General features: G+C 64.3%; 1 protein-coding gene across 1 annotated transcript; it reads right to left on the reverse strand.

Annotated features, from left to right (window-relative positions):
- Positions 1–8,107: 8,107 nt before the first annotated feature.
- ASCL2 (achaete-scute family bHLH transcription factor 2) lies at positions 8,108–9,699 on the reverse strand (the record flags this gene model as incomplete). Its single annotated transcript, XM_081098919.1, has 2 exons — positions 8,108–8,513; positions 9,102–9,699. One exon carries the CDS (start codon positions 9,697–9,699, stop codon positions 9,118–9,120), a length of 582 nt encoding a protein of 193 aa, XP_080955045.1. The 3' UTR covers positions 8,108–8,513; positions 9,102–9,117.
- Positions 9,700–19,246: the final 9,547 nt, after the last annotated feature.

Below are 19,246 nucleotides of genomic sequence, written 5' to 3' on the forward strand. Positions count from 1 at the left end.
CTGCGTGCCAGGGCAGGCGCTGTGTTCCTGGGGTCAGCAGCCTATGGGGGGACTGGCTAGGAGGGCCAAGGGGTGGGGACCACAGAGCCACAGAGATGGCGGGGTGGCCTCCTGGCACGGGGCTCCCTCACCCCGCCCAGGGCAGCCTGGGCCGTCACCATAGCCGAATGGCCGCAGCCCAAGCCTGCTGGTGTGCGTGTCTGCGTGTCTGTGTGCCTGGGTGTCTGTGCATGTGTATATGTGTGTGTCTGCATGTATGCATGTGAGTGCGATGAGTAACTGTGCACATGTGGGTCTCTGTGTGCATGAGTGTGATGGCGTGACTGTGTGTCTGTGTGAGTGTGTCTCTATGTGTATGTCTGTGTGTGTGCATCTGGGTGTGTTCTTGTATATGTATGTGCGTGCCTCTGTGCTATGTGTGTATGTATGCATTGTGCTCCTGTGTCTGTGTGTATGTACGTGTGTCTCTGTTGTGCATGAGTGTAACATGTGTGACTGGATATACCTGTGAGTCTGTATGAGTGTGTGTGTGTGTGTGTGTGTGTGTGTGCACGCATATGAGTGTGTCGCTGTGGCTGTGCATGTGTGTGTCTCTGGGCATGAGTGTCTATGTATGTCTGTATGTGAGTGTGTGTGTAGGAGGCAGGGAGGCTCTGGCTGCCTGATCTGTTCTGAGCAAAGGCCCTGGGGCTGCGGGAGGGAGGGAGGCAGGGAGGGCGAGGCTGGGCGAGGTTGCGGGCCTTCAGGTGAAGTGAGGCAGAAAGAGCTGGAAGCCACCCTGCCCTGCCCAGAACAGGTTGGACCTGACGGAGCACTGCCCGCTGTGCGTGGGGGGCGGGGGGCAGTGAGGGGGGTGTGGGGACCGGAGGAGGGGGGCAGGCACTGTCTGGGCAGGAGGGGAAGCCAGGGTGGGCTGGGTGGGACCAGGCCTGGCTGAGCCCCTGGGCCACCGGGGCTTGGGCTGGGCCCCCTCCCCTGGGGTCCCACACGGCCTGTGAGCCCACTGCCAGCCGCGCCATTGGCCTGCAGGTTCTCCATCCTATGGGCTCCCAGTCCGCCTCCAGGAAGCCCTCCTGGCCTGCCAGGCCCCCAGCCCCCAGCCCCCCAGGCCCCCAGGCCCCGCCCCCAGGCTCTGGGCGGCTCCCTGAGCTGAGCTTTGACCCCCACGTCACGTCTCCTCCCAGCACCCACAAGGGCTTCGAAAAGGGGGGAACCCAGGGATCCAAGCGAGGGCCCCTAAAACCCTCAGCCAGGGACTGAGCACGAGGGCGGGCTGGCCACTGAGGGGGTCCTCACTCAGGCCCAGCACCACGCGGGGGTCACAGGGGTCAGACGGCCAGTGCGTCCCTCCTGCCTCGCATCTCACTGTCTGCCCTCAGGCAAAAGCTCCGGTCTCTCTTTCCTTTTTGCTTAAAATCGGGGCATCTATTGGTTTTATGACGTTCGGCCTCGTTCCAGAAGGAATGTGAGGAGAAGGAGCAGAAACGGGAGCTCCCTGAACCCGACAGAGACGAGCAGGCCCCCTCCAGGGGTGCCCAGCGCCCCCCACACCCCCCGACTGCCGCCCAGGCCCCAGCTCCTCAGCGGAGGGCGTGGCCCCAGTCTCCCCATCGGCTCAGCGCACAGGCCCAAGGGCCACGGTGGATGCGGTGAGGACGAGCCCCTGGCGTGACAGGGGTCAGCAGGGCAGAGGCTGGGGTCTCCGGACGCCCCCTGAGCAGGGACAGTCCTCTGGCGACCTGGTGCAGACTCACACGTTTTAGGTAAATTCGACCCCAAGCAGATGACCGTGCTGCTGGGCAGTGTCGCCAGATCCGCCGACCCCCAGAGGCACCCGGAGGCCCAGGAGGAGGGGACCCAGGCCGGGCCCGGGGTGGCCCCCAGGCTTCTAGAAACCCTGGGAGTGTGCGGTGGGATGGCTGGGGTCCGGGATACCCAGGCGAGTCCATGGAGCCCCAGCTGCACCCCCTCCCAACTCCTCCTCTTCCTCTTCTTGGCAGGAAAGTGCAGGCTGTGTCAGGGCTCACGCAGGGCTGGGTCCCACCACGGGACACCGTACGGGACCTGCCCCGTGGCCCCCAGGGCTGTGGGCTCGTCCGTCTTATCCATCCCCCTTGTCCATCCATCTCAGCTGTGCCCACCCTGCCGGCAGGCTTCCGCTGCAGCCCCGCTCTCTCCTGCTGCTGGCCAGGCGCCTGCAGGCTGGGTCACTCCCTGGTCCCCAGGTCAGGTGGCCCGACCGGAGCCTCCCCCCCACCCCCGGCCAACGGCACTTCTCCACACTCAGCTCATCGCTCGGACCCCTGAGGCGCTGGACGCCACTGCCCCCTCCACCTCTGACCTGTCCCCCGCCCCTCCCCAGGCTCCTGCTGCAGCCTCAGTGCCCACCCCACCCCCGGGGAGGAGGGGGGATCACAGCTGGGCCCAGGGGTGAGTGGGGCCCCGGGGATGGGTGCCTCTTGAGGTCGCCCCGAGGGAGTGGGAGGGTCCTCGCTGGCCCTGCCTGTGGGACCAGGGGGCGGCTCCAGAGGGAGGTCTGGGGAGGGTGCCGTGAGATGGTGCGGCAGGAAGGCGGCCTGGCAGAGGCCGGGCAGCTGAGGGGAGATTCAGCCCCCGCAGGTGGAGAAGTGGGTGTCAGGGACCCCGGGGGTGGCCCTGGATGGCGCGCCTGACCCCAGCCCCCCCTTCAGGCGGGAGGAAGCCCACGGCTCCCGAACACTACGTGCAGCTCCTCTGGCCCAGCCCTGGAGGCTCCCCCCGACTGCTACAGGGTCGGGGGGTCATGTTGGGGCTGAGGGACACTCGGGGGAGGGGTGACTGCGGGCCGGCCACGGGAAGGGTCCCCACCCTGCCAGCCCTGCCAGCCCTGCCAGCCCCGAGCAGAGCGGCCATCGCGTCCCCTCCCCGGAAATCCTGCTCGCTGACCGGCCTTGAGTCTCAGTTTCCACACCTGTGCAATGGGCACAGCACCAGGATGGACTGAGCAGGCCAGACCCGAGGGCAGTCAGGACGTGGCCGGCCGGGTGACACAGCCCCACTCACAGGCACACACCAGGCAGCACAGAGAACCCAGCTAAGAGGCCTGCAGGGCTGGGGCTCGGAGAGGCAGTCAGGCAGGGGCCATGGGGCCCCTAAAGGCCTCCTGAGGGGGCGGGGGGCGTGTCTGGCCGGGAAGGGTGAAGGGGGTGAGCCTGGTAGAGCTCAGATCGCCCCACACCTCGCCTGCAGGCGGGCGGGCATAGGCTTTGTCTTGTCACAAAAGACATTCAAATGAGAGACAAATATTTGAGCGGGAGGGGTGGCGGCTGCAGGAGCTGCTCCCAGGCCCTCATTTGGGTGTTAATTGGATTTAATTTAGAGATTTGCATGCTTATCAATGGGGTGGAGGGCCAGGGCTGGGGCCTGGACAGAGCCCCAGGGCTTGTAGGCAAATGCCAGGTGAGGAGGCGAGGCGGGTGGAGGGGAGGCCTCGGGGCACTGGGCGGGGCACCTCCTCACTGACACCAGGCAGCCAAGCTGGGGGAGGCCACGGGGGAGGAGGGGAGCGGGCCAGGCCGGAACCACGCGGAGCCCAACGGGACGAGCAGGGGAGGCAGTGGGTCCGCACACAGGGCTGTGGTGCCGAGCTCCCATGACACCCACCGAGGGCCGGCCGGCCGGGGTGTGAGGACAGCGCTGGGGCCTGTCACATGATGTCAGAGGAAGTGCACGCGGGGCCCTCCCTGAAGCGGCCGGGAGCCCGGCCCACCCTCCGTGGGCTCAGGGGGTCCCAGGAGGAGAGGCGTCTTGTCCGAGGCCATTCAGGGACCCTGGTCTGTGTCCCCAGCAGTGCCCACCCCCCGAGGGGCCCGTGGCCGCCCGCTGAGCCAGCTGCGCCCACGAGGGGGCCGGGAGGGACAGTGGCCGCCCACGCGTGAGGCTGTCCCAGCAGAGGAGGGGAGGGGGGGGGCAGGGGCCGCCGGAGCTGGGTTCCTGGAACGCTTGTTACGGGTTGAGGTGTGTCCCCCAAATTCACACGGTGGTGCCCTGAGCCCCGCAGCTTGGAGCGGCCGCACGTGGGAGCAGCCTCGGCGTGGAGGTGACGTCACAGCAGGTCCCCAGGGCGGCCTCCTCCCGCCGGGAAGGGGGTGCGAGGATGCAGACGCCGGGAAGGGGGTGCGAGGATGCAGACGCCAGGAAGGGGGAGCGAGGACCTGGGCCTCCAGGACCGGGACAGCGGCTCCTGCCGGCTTAGCCCAGCTCTGGGGCCGCAGCAGCCTCTCCAGCCGCCAGGGCCCGGGTGCTGCCGGGACTCTGCCAAGCCCACCCGAGGGCGATCACGCTGGGCCCCTGACCGTGTCCCAGGGGTCTGGCCCCCGCTGGTGAGCCGAGCAGGTGTGTGGCCTTGGGCCGGGGCTGCTCTGGGGGTGCTGATCCCCCCAGTAGGCCCCCCCCCCCGCCCCTGGATGTTCACAGCTCCGGTGACAAAGGCCTTTTCACTGTGTAGGGGCGGGCGGGGGTCCAGCCTGGAGGGGGGAGGGCGCCGCAGGGGGCAAGGCTGGCCTGCTGATGGCAGCTCCTGTGGCATCCGGGGCCCCTGGGTGACTGATGTGCCCCATTAATCACAGGGACCCAGGCAGGAGCCCCTGGGGGTCCTGGGAGGGGGTGGGCGGGGGTGGGGACAGGGCTCCAGACGCTCCTCCATCCGTCCCTCTCTCCTCCTCTTCCTCCAGCCCGGGCCGGGAGAAGCCTGGGAGCCGGCAGGGTGCTCGGCCCCGTCCAGCACCCAGGACCGGGCGTCGGTGGCCTGGCTGGCGGCCTGGCTTCTGTCCCTCGGGGCTGACAGACCCCCCAGCTCCTGCTCCCAGCAGGAGACCAGCAACAGCGGCCTCCAGGCGGGTGTGGGGCGCGAGGAAGCCTGATGGGAGGCCCCACCGCCTGCGAACCCCACGCACCTCTGGCACCTGGGCCTCGGGCCTCTCACTGAGCTCCCGGGCCCAGAGGTGGGGACATGACCCCTGAGAGGGCTGGACTCCAGGGGACCTGTCCCCACCGCCGTCACTCCTAAGAGCTCAGGACTGACTCACCCACAGACTTGGGATGGCCGGCACTGGGCAGCCCCGAGGGTCACCTGACCCACCCCCCGTGTTTATGGGAGCAAAGGCTGAGCCTAGGACAGCCCCACAGGGGGTCCCCTCAACCTTTATCCCTCCTCCACCCCCAGCAGCAGGTGCTGCCTCCCCCGCCTCCATCCCTCCCCATCCTGGGGGCCCCTGGGGCGCTGGGAGATGGGACTGGAGCCCACACCATCCCTGCCCTCCCCCCTCCAGTGCCCACTCGGGAGCCGTCCACTGCGTGACCTCCCTCCCAAGCCCTCCAGGCCGCACAGCGAGCACAGGAGGGTCCACGTCACCGCGGAGCAGCCTTCGTGGCCTCTCCCCTCCCCTGGGCCCCTCCCCAGGCGAACACAGCAGGGGTGAGAGGTGGGTCCCCAACCCAGCCCAGCCAGGGGCTCAGAGGCGAGGCTGCCTTTGGGCACAGCTGTGCTGCCAAAAAAAATAATAGCAAATAAAGTTTCACGCATATCCTAGAGAACTGAAATGCATAAACGTATCGCCACATATATTTATAGGCTGTGTACGAGGCCCCTGGAACCATAAGAAATGCAAAAACATCATCGTGAAGAACTCGTCTCGAACTGCCCCCCTTCAGCGTCAAATGGCCCCCCTGTGGGCGCGCGCCCCACACTGGGAACCCCTGACTCAGGGCCAACCACCCTCTCCCCCTCCATCGCCTCCAGGAGCCGCCGTTTCCGATCCCGTGGTAGGGGCCCCGCTTGGCTCTGGCAGTGACCGTGCGCGGACGCTCTCCCGGGGGTGACGGGTGACACACCTGCTGTCCCGGCTGGTCGCCCACCACTGCCCTTTACCCTCAAAAATGCCCTCCCCGGCCCGGCCGGCGGGGCTCAGAGGTTGAGCATCGACCTATGAACCGGGAGGTCACGGTTCAATCCCGGTCGGGGCACAGGCCCGGGTGGCGGCCCATCCCCAGTGCGGGGCGTGCGGGAGGCGGCCGGTCCGTGACTCTCCCATCACCGGTGTCTGTCTCTCTCTCCCTCTCCCTTCCTCTCTGACATCAATAACCACGTAGTTTCTAAAGCAACGAAGTACAGGGACAGACGGTGGCAGATAACGCCCAGGAGGGGCCAGCAGCAGCCGCCAGGACACCGGAAACGCCGAACAAACAACCCGTTTCTTCAATTCAGAAACACGCACGGCGGCCGCACAGGCCCCGAAAGCAAATCGACCGTGGCCCTGGGCGGAGCATCAGTCTGCGAAGCCCGTTGTGGACGCTGACCTGACCGCCAGAGGCCGTTCACCAACTGCTGCGGACGCTGACGGGCAGAGGCCGGGCCTCCGGCTGCTGTGGACGCCGACGGGCAGAGGCCGGGCCTCCGGCTGCTGTGGACGCCGACGGGCAGAGGCCGGGCCTCCGGCTGCTGTGGACGCCGACGGGCAGAGGCCGGGCCTCCGGCTGCTGTGGACGCTGACGGGCAGAGGCCAGGCCTCCGGCTGCTGTGGACATGGACGGGCAGAGGCCAGGCCTCCGGCTGCTGTGGACGCCGACGGGCAGAGGCCAGGCCTCCGGCTGCTGTGGACGCCGACGGGCAGAGGCCGGGCCTCCGGCTGCTGTGGACGCCGATGGGCAGAGGCCGGGCCTCCGGCTGCTGCGGACGCCGACGGGCAGAGGCCGGGCCTCCGGCTGCTGTGGACGCCGACGGGCAGAGGCCGGGCCTCCGGCTGCTGTGGACGCCGACGGGCAGAGGCCAGGCCTCCAGCTGCTGTGGACATGGACGGTCAGAGGCTGAGCGCCGGCTGCTGTGGACATGGACGGGCAGAGCCCAGGCCGCTGGCTGGGCACCCAAGGAAGCGGAGGGCCAGGTGTGCACCTGGGCGAGCGTGGGATGGGCCTGTCTTCGGAGCAGTCAGGGGTGTAACGATACAGTGTCTGGGATTTGCTTCAAAACCACGTGGGAGTAAATGTGGCCCCTTCTCAGGCACCCTTGCCGCCCCATCCTCCCAGGCTTCCCTCCCCAAACTCACGTGGCCCCCCCTGCCCCCCACCACCTGCATCCACACCTCTCCTGGGGTCAAGGCAAAGAGTCGCAGGAGAGCCCGGGGCCTGCGGCTCAGTGAGGTCCCAGAAGACTGCGGGGTGACCATGCCCCCTCCTGTCCCCTAGAGGCCAGTTCACTCCGCCAAGTCTGACCTCACCCCCCGCCCATCACCATGGGTACCCACAAGACATCTGCTCTCTGCCAGCCGCCAAGGGTCCCAACGGCTCTGACCCCAGCACTCCCTGCTGAAAGAAGGGGTGCCTTCGGCACCTTAAAACAGCCTGGGGGATCCCCGCCCCCACCCCTGCAATAAAAGAGAGCTTTGGGCCTAGACTTCAAAGCTGCCGGCCCAGGTCAAAGGTAGTGCCCGCCAGCAATCTCTGCAGGGCCTCTGAGCTGGGGGGCCTGGGCGGGGGGGGGGGGCGGGGGGGGGAGCCCTGCCTTGTTCCTCCCCAGGCAGCTCGGGCTCAGGCACAGTGGCCAGAAGCCGGCCACGGGGAGCCAGACACATCCTGAGTCCCCTACAACCCTGCGGGTGGCTCTGGGGTCACTCGCATTTGCAGGCCGAGCAACTTGTCCAGGGTCCCCTGGCAGTGGCAGGAAGTGGCCATCTGAACCCTGGCCCAGAGGGTGGGCTGCCAGTGGGACCGTCACCTTGGGCCTGGGCCTGGGCCAGACTCCCGGGTTGGTCAGCAGCTTCCAGACCTCAAGTTCCCAGCTGGGAGCAGCCCCGCCCAGACTCCCCCCTGCAGAGAAGAGGTGGGGTCTGGGGAGAAGAGACAGGAGCGGGCTGGCAGGGCCCAGGGTCGGGACCAACACCCTCCACCCATCTCCTGGGAACAGGGCCTGAGGGTCTGCAAGGGCGTCCCCAAGGCCCTGCCACCAGCACAGGTGACCGAGAAAGCCCGCCTTGCCTCCCCGCAGCGGGAGGGCCGCCCTGCCGCAGCCCAGGGCGTGGGGACCCTGCCAGGGGCATCCAGATCTTGGCCAGGTTGGAAAACGCCAGGTCCTGCGGCTAAACCATCTTTATTGTGCTCCCAGTTAAGGAGTCTTTGTATAAAAATAAGTTTCACGTTGCCAGGGTCCCTGGGCAGTTCAAGGGAACGTATAAAAGTAGGTGCTGTGTCCGCAAATCGCGTCTCCCTTCAGGAAAACTGCGCGCTGTGCCCAGCCCGGTGCCAGCAGACAGTCTCGAGGTGGCAGGCAGGGTCCCAGGACGCCGCCACCCGGGGAGGTCGGCCGGGACCTGTTTCAAACTGGCACGTGGTCAGGCTGGACGCAGGGAGTCAGGTCGGTGGGCGCGGGCTCGCAGACGGCGCGGCTCCCCGGGCGGCGGGACAGAGGCCAGGCCGCCCCTGCGCTGGCTCCTCGCTGGCTCCTCGCTGGGGATCGAGTTGCGCTGGGCATCGGGGCTGAGCTGCCGGGAAGCAAGGGCGACAGGAGGCACGTCAGTGCGGGATCCCGCCCCGCCTGCTCCCGCCACCATCCGGGCGGCAGCTCCGTGTGTTGGGTCGGTTTGGGAGCGCGAGGCTGTGGGTGCCGCGGTTCGGTCCGTGGCCAGAGCCTCCCTGTGGGGCGGGGCGGCGCCCAGCAGGGTGAGTCAGGCTCCGAACCGCCGGCTCCTTTCTGCCCGGCTTGCGATTTGCAATGCAAAGTCACCCCGCCTCCCAGCGCCCCGATCGGCCGGGGATCCGCTCGCGAGCGGGGCCTCACCCGCCCCAGGGCCGTGCCCCCCCCGCCCCCCAGCCACCACCCTCCCCCCGTCTCCGCCCTCCCCCCTCGGCGGCAGAGCAGCGGGAGGAAGTTTTGCAATCCCGGACAAACAAACGCCGGTCGTGCACAGGCTTGAAAAAGTTGGGGGGAAATGAACAGCGAGCGAAATCTAAGCTGTCGCCGGGCCTGGCGCGCGGCTCCCCTGGCGGACAGGGGCGCGAGCCGTGGGCCCGTCGTCTCCCCCGCGCCGCCCCGGCCTCCGAACCCCTCGCCCCTGCCGACCCGCCGGTACCTCGCGGGCCGGGCGCTCAGCAGCCCCCCAACCAGCTGGAGAAGTCGAGCAGCTCGCGCCCCACGGGGCTCAGCGCGCCCTCGCAGCCGCTGTCGTCGGACGAGTAGGCGGAGCGCGGGGAGCCGGGCTCCGAGCTGCCCCCGCGGCCTGGGGACGAGGAGGCGCAGGAGGGCGAGGCGGCGTCCGCGGGGGTCTCGGGCGGCGCGCGGGGGGCGGGGGCCCGCGCGGGGGGCGCCAGGAGCCCCCCGGCCAGCGCGGCGCGCACGGCGTCGTGCTCGGCCAGCAGGCTCTGCAGCGCCCCGATGTACTGCACGGCCGAGCGCAGCGTCTCCACTTTGCTCAGCTTCTTGCTGGCGCCGCCGTGCGGCACGTGCTGCCGCAGCGCCTGGAACCCCAAGTTCACCAGCTTCACGCGGTTGCGCTCCCGCTCGTTGCGCCGCGCCACGGCCGCCGCGCCGCCCCCGGTGCCCTCCGCTCCCGGCCGCCGCCGCCGACTGCAGCGCAGCAGCTCCGGGGACGCGGGTCGCCGCCGGGCGGCGCCGCCACCGGAGACGCCCCGCGCGGGGGCCGCGGTCCGGGGCAGCGCGCCGCCGTTCATCGCACCCGCACCCACCAGCCCCGGCGCACGGCAGGGAGGTGCAGGCGGAGGAACTGGGGGTGCGGGGACGACGGCCACGCCCCGAGGGGGCCTGCGGCACGGCGCCCCTCAGCCACCGCCCGGGGTCCGCGTCCCGAGTCTTCTGGGGCGCGAGGCGCACGAGGCCCGGAGACGGCGGCCGTGGGCGCCCGGGCGTGGAGCGCTCGTGTCCCGCGCGTGCAGCCGGGCGCTCCCAGGTCCTCCCCGGGCGGCGCGGCGGCTGGTTTTAAATGTACAGATAACCCTCCTCCGCGCCGCCGCCTCCTTCACACGCCCTCCTCCCCTCGCCTCGCCCTCCAGCCACGCTTCGCCCTCCCCCTCGCGCGCACAGCCTGCGAAGGCCCAGCGGGGAGCGCGGCCCCCACCCATCCCGGGGGGCACTGTCCGCAGGTCCCGGATGCGCCCACACCCCAGGCACAGTCCGCAGGTCCCCGTAGGCCCCCGCTCACAGCAGGTGCTCAGTGCGCCCCCCAAGACGCAGGACGCAGGTCCCGCGTGCACCCGCCCCCTCCCAAGGCTCCGGGCGCTGTCAGCAGCTCCCCGGTGCGAACCCCGCCGCCCGAGAGCAGCCCGCGGGTCTGCGACGGTCTGGCACCCCCACCTCCATGCGCAGCCGCCAGTCCCCAGCGCGGCCAGTCGCCCGCAGGCGCAGCGCGCGGAGGAGGGGAGGGCGCGGCCCCTGAGCTTGGGGCGCGGACCCCGCCGCCCGCACCCCGCCCCGCCCGGCTGAGAGGCGGACGCCGGTCTCAGCCAATCGCGTGCCGTCTATTCGGCCCACGCCCAGCCCCCGGGAGGAAGCGCAGACGCCAGGCGCGTGGCTCCCGGGAGGGAGCGTCTCTAACAAAGCTGCGCCCCGCCCCGCCCGGCCCTCCCCTGGCGGCGCCGGAGCACGCACCTCCACGTACACCTGTTCCCGGCGCGCTGCCCACCTGGGATCCCTCCACGCGGGATGGGAGGCGGCCACGCAGACCTGCGGGGGGCAAGGAGCCCAGGTAGCGCGCTGAGGTGGGGAGTCCAGGTTTCCAAAGCGCCTTTCTATTGGAGAGAGAGAGAGAGAGAGAGAGAGAGAGAGAGAGAGAGAGAGAGAGAGAGAGAGACACATCAGTGATGAGGGAGAACCATTGATCGGCCCAGCCCTCAACCCCAGCATGTGCCCTGACCGGAATCCAACCGTGACCTGGTTCATAGGTAGATGCTCAACCACTGAGCCACGCTGGCCGGGTTCCCCCAACCTCTTGCACACTCTCTGCCTGAGGTTTGCGTGCGCCCTGGCCCTTGGGGAGCCCTGACGCAGGGCCTGAAGGTTGGCACTGACCACTTCCAACCCGGGGCAACCATCTACCAACCCCCCCCGCCCTGCAGCTCTCTCCGGTCCCGTCTGGTCCCGTATTCCCCCCAAATCTTCCTGCCTCTGGGTCCGGTTCACTCCAGCCATTCACCCCCCTTTGGCCCTCCTCCCTTTTCCTCGGTTCTGCCCCTCTTGGCCTGGGCCTCCCTCTCCCACCTGCCCTGAGGGTGCTGAGATGGAGCCGGTGGGGGAGGTCCCTGGGCAGCAGCCTTGTGGCAGCGCAGGCCGGGTCCCTGGGGAAGTAGGAGGTCAGAAGAGTTTCCCTCTGACTGTCGGGGGAGAAATGTTGAGGTCTGAGGGGACGGGGCCTGAGGAAGCCCCATTAATGGAGAGGTTTGTCCTGCCCCTCAGGAGGCCATAGCCGCCAGGTGTTTGACAAGGGTCACTAGACCAGGGCCCAGGGCCGAGGGCCGGCACCTCTGGGCGTGGAGTAGTAGGGAGACCCCTCTGCCAGGAGGCACCTTCCGGGTCTGGCTGGGGGAGCCCCCCAGGATTACCGCCAGCCTGCGCCACTGCCCGACTGGCTCCTGCCTCCCTACAGGATCCCACTGGCAGCCACCTGGCCTTCCCGCTCGGGAGTGGCCTGCAGGCCAGCACCTGCCTGGAGCCAGGTAGGCCCGGGGCCACGTGTCTTAGGAGGATGGTGACCGGGAGGGTCATGGGCTGTGTCCACAGTCACCCCTCGGCCAGCAGAGCCGTCGGGTAGCAATGGGGGCCCCCACTCTGAAGCCAGGTAACTCTCAGGAGAGAGAAGAGAGCAGACGGCAGCCTGGGCTTCTGGGAAATGAGTGCCCACGGCCACCCCTGTGGGAACCTGCCCCTCGAAAGGTCTCAGAGCTCTCAGGTTCTTACAAAACTGGGGAAAAGGAAAGGAAGCTGGAGTGTCCGTTTTAATATGTAAAAAGGAAAATTTTGGCCTGGCCGGCGTGGCTCAGTGGTTGAGCATTGACCTATGAATCCAGGAGGTCAGGGTTCAATTCCCGGGCAGGGCACATGCCGGGTTTCAGGCTCCATCCCCAGTGGGGGGCGTGCAGGAGGCCGCCGATCCATGATTCTCTCTGATCATTGATGTTCTCTCTCTCCCTCCCTCTTTGAAATCAATAAAAAAAATATATTTTTTAAAATAAAAACATAACTTTTGGAGCAAAGATGATTACCAGGGATAAAGGAGGTGGTTCCCTCACCGTGAAGGGTGAGCCGGGGGGGGGGGTGGGGGACCATCCTGACATTCGGCTGGAGGAGGAAGGTCCAAGCTCCCATCACAGGCGGACATTCCACCCTCTCCCTTCGTGCTGGACAGAGCGCGGGAACGGAACGTTTAACGAAGAGAAAAGGTCAGTAACGCGGCCTCCCGGCTGGACCCGATGGAGGCTGAGGGCAAACCCCACCAGGAACAGAAGCAGACGGTGGCGTCTGAGTGCACGGAAGCAGTCCCCGGGTTACACCACCCACGGGCCACGAGACAACCCGTGAAAGGTGTCCACGGACCCAGCTACGCAAGGCACACTCTCCGGCCACGATGGACCTAGATGAGGCCGGGAAGAGAGAGAGATCTGGGGAACCTCCGCGCACTGGAGAAGGGTCCTAGATGGCGCCCTGGCCAGCGGCTCGGTGGGGTGGGCATCGTCCTGTGCACCCGAAGGTTGCGGGTTCGGCTCTCGGTCAGGGCGCGTGCTCGGGTCTTGGACTCGATCCGGTGCAGGGTGTGCAGGAGGCAGCTGATGGGTGTTATGCTCTCACATGAGTGTGTTCCCTTTCTCCCTCTCTCTCGCTCTAAAAAAAATTTTTTTTCCAATAAAAATATTTGGGGGGGAAAAAAAGATAGAAATAACCCATGATTCGAATTTGAAACAGCTTTGAAGCAGATAAAATGAAAGCATGGCCTTTGGAAATGTGTGGGACGCAGTACTTGGAGGAGAATGTAAAGCACTCGCCGCGGGCGAAACGGAACAAAGGTTTCAGATCGCCGACGTCGGCTTCCTTACGAAACTGGAAAATAAGAGGAAATTAAACCCAACGTAAGTAGACGCGCAGACGTGAGAGTCAGAGCAGAACCAGTGAAACTGAAAACAATGCTCAGCAATCAGCAAAGTCAAAATATGCAGCCGGTGAAGCCAGCGACACCCACACAGGTTTCCCTAAAACACAGAGAAGACGGCAATTACCGGCGTCAGGAAGGAGCGGGGGGCATCCCACAGGTCCCCGGAGGCCGAGAGGACGGGAGGACATCGGGGACTTTTTGCCAACGAAGATCTAATCGACGCCTCGAAAGACACAAGCTTCCAAAACTCGGTCAAGAAGAAGCAGGTGGCCCGGCCAGCGGGGCTCAGTGGTGAGCGTTGACCGAAGAGCCAGGAGGTCACGGTTCCATTCCCGGTCAGGGCACAGGCCCAGGTTGCGGGCTCGATCCCCGGTGTGGGGAGTGCAGGAGGCGGGCAATCCATGATTCGCTCTCATCATGGATGTTTCTATCTCTCTCTCCCTCTCCCTTCCTCTCTGAAATCAGTAAAAGTATATTTTTTAGTAAAAGAAGAAATAGGTAACCAGAAGACCCCATGTCTGTTCAGTAAATTGAACTCGTCGTCAAAAGCCTCCCACAAAGACAACGCCAGGCCCAGGGGCTGGCCTGGCTGGTAAACTCCTGCAAATATTCAGGGGAAAAATAAAACCAATTCTACATAAACTCGCTCGTGACGACGGGAAAGGAGGGAATACCTCCCACTGATTATTTCCCTCTAAGATCAGGAGCAAGACAAGGATGTCTCTCCTCAAAACGGCTGCCTCACGTCGTTCTGGAGGATTTAGTGCAAAACGGCAAGAAAAAAAAAACCCCAAAAACGGGGGTGGGAGAGGCCCAGATCGGAAAGAAAGAGGAAAATGTCCTCGTTCACAAAAAACACGGTCATCTACAAAGGAAGTCTGACCAATTCTAGAAACACTAATCACGGTGAGCTTAGTGAGGTTGCAAGACACAGATCAACACACACACACTCACACACACTCTCACACACACTCATTCACACACACACACACTCACACACACACACACTCACACACACACTCTCATACACACACATTCACACACAGACACACACACTCATACACACATTCACACACACTCTCACACACACACACACTCACACACACACTCTCATACACACACATTCACACACACAGACTCACACAGACACACACACACTCACACACTCTCACACACACACTCACACACACACTCATACACACACATTCACACACAGACACACACACTCATACACACATTCACACACACTCTCACACACACACACACTCACACACACTCACACACACACTCTCATACACACACATTCACACACACAGACTCATACACACATTCACACACACACTCTCACACAGACACACACACTCACACACACACACTCACACACACTCACACAGACACACACACACACTCTCACACAGACACACACACTCACACAGACTCACACACACACACACACACACTCACACACACACACAACTAAAAAATAACTAGAAACTGAACTTTGAAATGCCGTGTACAATAACATCAAGCATATGAAATGCTTAGATATAAATAATGGCCCAAGGTGTGCGGAACCTGTACACTGAAAACCACAGAACACTGGTGAGAGGAATTCGAGAAAACGTACAGAAATGGAGACACATGTGCTCAGGGATGGGAAAGCCCAACAGTAAGATGTCCGTTTCCCCAGTTCGCGCAACCTCCATCCGGATCGGAGCGGGTATTTTGTAGAAATTGGTGGACTGGTGTGAAAATGTCCTATGTTGTTGCCCTGCCAGTTTGGCTCCAGTTGGTTGGAGTGTCGTTCCATCCACGGAAAGGTGGTGGGTTCGAGTCCCGGTCAGGGCACACACCCAGGTTTCAGGTCCGGCACACACGGGAGCACCCGATCCATGGCTCTCTCTGTCTCTCTGTCTCTCTGTCTCTCTGTCTCTCTGTCTCTCTCTCCCTCTCCCTCCCCCTCCCTCTTTCTAAAATCAATAAACAAACAACAAGTAAAAGCATACGCTCTGAACTGGGCATGTGCCCGACCAGGAATCGAACCCTGACCTCCTGTTCGTAGGTCGACGCTCAGCCCCCGAGCCCCCGGCAGGGCGACGCGCCCAGCGTGCTCCTGTACTAAGTGGGATCTGGGCCGTTGTCTCTGCTCGTGGGGGCGCAGGCACGGGAGCGGCCCCCTCGCTGCTCCCAGTTCCGCGTCCTGGGCAGCGTCCGGGATGGACTCCTCTTGCTGTGTGAGAACGTGGCTGGCGCCGTGGGTGCTTCTGTAAACACTCGACATTTCTGCGGCTCTGAAGGCATTTCTGTCTGTCCCCCCCCCTTCCCACTTAAACAAAAACAGACCCTCAAGGACCCCTGGGCCAGGCGACCCTCTCCCATGCTCTCAGAATGCAGCTCCGACCTCCAACCCAGGGCTCCCTGCAGAAGGGCACGGCGACCCTCATCCTCCAGGCGGCCTGCGGGGGGCTCTGGAACGTTCCGGAACTTGGCACTTGTAAAGGTCACTGTGACATGTGTGGTTTCTTCCTAGTAAGTCCTGCTGGGCCTGGAGAGCCCTGGCTGTCCTCTCTTTAGCTCTGGGGTGATTCTTTTTATCACTTTTTAAAAAATACTTTTGCCAAACTGGTTTGGCTCAGTGGATAGAGCGTCTGCCTGCGGACTGAAGGGTCCCAGGTTCGATTCCAGTCAAGGGCATGTACCTTGGTTGCAGGCACATCCCCAGTGGGGGGTGTGCAGGAGGCAGCTGGTCGATGTTTCTCTCTCATCGATGTTTCTAACTCTCTATCCCTCTCCCTTCCTCTCTGTAAAGAATCAATAAAATATATTTTAAAAAAATAAAATAAAAAATACTTTTTAAAAATTTATTTCAGAGACGAAGGGATGGGGAGAGAGAGAGAGAAACATCATGGATCGGCTGCCTCCTGCACGCCCCACACCGGGCATGGAGCCCCAACCCGGACCTGTGCCCTGACCTCCCGGGACTCGAACCAGTGCCTCTCGGTTCCTGGGTCGATGCCCAGCCACGGAGCCACGCCGGCCGGGCCGGGTCTTGGCGTCTAAGTACCGTTTTCCACGAAGGGAGAGCAGACTCCTGGGAGCCGGGCTGGGCCCAGAGCTGAGGAAGGGGGGTGCTGGGATAGGCCTGGAACCTCTTGATTTTCAGGAGGTGACGAGCAAACTGCTCACAAAACGATGAGCATTGATCAACCCGACAGAAGCCAGCTCGCAGGGGCGCGGGGCCAGGTTTAGCATCCAAATAGGTAGATGCTCCTACGTCGGTGTGGCTCAGTGGGTAGAGCTCCGTGGTAGAGCGTCGGCCTGAGGACCGAAGGGTCCCGGGTTCGATTCTGGTCAAGGGCACGTACCTGGGCCCTGGTTGGAGCTCGAGCAGGAGGCAGCCCATCGGTGTGTTTCTCTCACATCGGTGTTTCTCTGTCTCTCCCTCTTTCTTCCACTCTCCCTGAAAATCAATGGAAACGTATCCTCGGGTGAGGCTTAAAAATAAACAAATAAATAAAAGAAAAAGAAAGTCAGTAGCTGGTCACAGGCGGTTGAAATGTATTTATTCGTTCACTCCTGGTGGAGGAGAAAGCCTTGTTGGCGGTAAATGTAGACGATGACGGACGTAGAACATCGTCACCTAGAATCACAGCACAGTGCCCCCCCCCCCCAGCCACGGGGACACATCCCAGGGCCCCAGGGGATGCCTGAAGCCACAGGTAACACCGAACCCCATACGGACTATGCGTTTTCCTCCAGACATGCCCGCGATGAAGTGTCATGGATACAGGAGCCCAGTGAGATTCCCAGCAATAGCCAGGAATAAAACCACCATCATGACAACACGCTCCAATAAACGTTCTGTGGCCGTGGCCCCTCCCTCCCTCTCTCCCGCAGACAGGCTCCTGCACTGGGCTCGCCTCGTCCTGTGATGATGCGAGGAGACACGCTGGCTGCCTACGTGACCGGATGCAGGGAGGCGACGCCTTGGGCACTGGGCAGCAGGAGGCCGCTGTGACCTCTGACCCTGGAGAATGGCCAGCACCGCTGCTCCCCTGCTCCGGGGCCGGGGACCTGAGCAAGGGCACAGATTTCTCCAGCAGCGTGGGCGTCCACAGAGGCGTGCTGCTGGGGTCGCGAGGGCCACGGGGAGCCAGCAAGGGCCGAGGGACTGTTTCACGGACGGCGGTGGACAGCTCCTTGGAGGACGAGGGGGTGGGGCGCCCCGGTTCCCGGCGGCCGAGTTAGCCTGGTGCGGTGACCGCCTATCTGATAAGCGAGGGCCACTGGGTGACTCACTGGCGGGGAACGTCTGCGGCCTGGAGACCCTGGGGACCCTGGACGGGGTGAGTCAGGCCCCGGCGGGACGGAACCGGGGCCTGAGATTTCATCAAACTGCTCAGAACGGCTAGCGTTGTGCGCGTGTGAGTTGTTCGTTCTGGGGTTTTGCGCCTCATGTTGCTGGACCACGTCGACCGTGGCCGACCGCAACCTCGGACCGTGCAGATCACCCGCTGACGCTCAGACAGTGAGGCTGTGACGGGTAACAGGACACACAGGGTCCTTCCCCACAAAATAGGAATGACAAGGGCCACACGCTCACCGCACAACGTGTGACACGGGCACGGGCGTGTGCCACACAAGCGGTCAGTGTTGACCTGCTGTGTGGACTGTGGCCAGGCCTTGATCGGGGCCCTGGTTTCCCCCTGGCCCCTCCGTCCCCGGACCCACCGGGACCCGCGTCCACCGGTCCCCACGCCTCCTCAGGCCCCGGGGCCAGGCCGGTCTCTCGGACTCACTGGTTTTGAGGAGACGGGGCCGGTGTCTGCAGGGTGCGCTCTGTTGGGGTTTGTGCCGCGATTAGACTGGGGTTGTGCATTTGGGGGAGAACCCGGGGTGCCCTTCTCATCTCGTCCTGTCAGGCCCCACGGCCTCAGCACCGCCTGTCCCTGGGGGCTGACCCTGGCCGCCTGGCTGAGGCGCGCTGGTCAGGTCGTGCCCATCTGTCCTGCCCCCTGCAGAGGGGAAGGAGGCCCCTGGCACAGCCCCCAGGGGGGCAGTGGGGCCCCTCCCCAGTGGGGTGCCCAAACTCAGCATGTGGGGTGCTCTTGCACGGCCACTTGCCGCTCCCTCCTCATCCGGTGTCTCACCAGCCCCTGTTCGTGCCGGTGGCCCCGGGCACGTGCGGTCCGACGCGGCCTGGCCCGGTTTTGCACACGTTGTTCCAGCTGTGGCCCCTGGGAGCTCCCGTTTGGCTCATGTGAACACAGTTTTCAATTAACCAGTTACTCACTGGCTGGGGGGGGGGGGGGGATGAGGTCCCTGGGCGGCAAGTCACATGTTACACGCATGCAGACGTGCATCACACATGCACACTCACAGGTGCACACACATGCACACCTGTGCGTATGCACATGAATACATGCACATGTACACAGACACAAAAACGCACACTCAGTGTACACACATGCACACAGACACAGGCATGTGAACACAGGCATGCACTCACACAGGCACATGAATGCTAGTATGTGCGCACACATATGCACATACACACACGTGCGCACAAACACATGTATACTCCCACTTGCACACTTGGAGGCCTGCATTTCCGTGGAAATGAAGACAGGAGGCAGCCTAGGCCTGACCCTCCGGACGGGCCCAGGGAGGGGACGGGAACCTGTCCGCTGGGCCAGCCGCTTGGAGCTGCAGCTGCTGCCGTAGGGCCCTCCTGGCTCCCACAGGCCGCCCGGGGGGAGGGAGCTGTGGCCGCTGCAGGTGTCCAGGGGAGAGGGCGAGGGGCTGAGGGCCGGGCAGCGCCAGTGGCTTCCTCAGATGCCACGGCCTCGGGCAGAGGGGGAGTCGGAGGGGAGGACATGGCTCGCCTAGAGGACAGAGGTGCTGGTGCCTGGAGCCTGCCAGTGGGCACCGGAAAAGGGGCCGCGGTCAGAGGCCTGGTCAGCTCCCCCGTGGCCGGTCCCAGGGGAGCCCGGTTATCTGCCCACGGAGGGGTTAGGGGCCGCTTTGGGAGGACACCAGAGGCCATCTTTGCGAAGTGCCGAGCACACAGTGGGTGCTCAGCAGGGGCAGGTCGGGACCCCAGGCCTGGCTCTCACCCC

Source organism: Myotis nattereri, assembly GCF_964212035.1.
Source record: "Myotis nattereri genome assembly, chromosome: 9".
Lineage (NCBI taxonomy): Eukaryota > Metazoa > Chordata > Mammalia > Chiroptera > Vespertilionidae > Myotis > Myotis nattereri.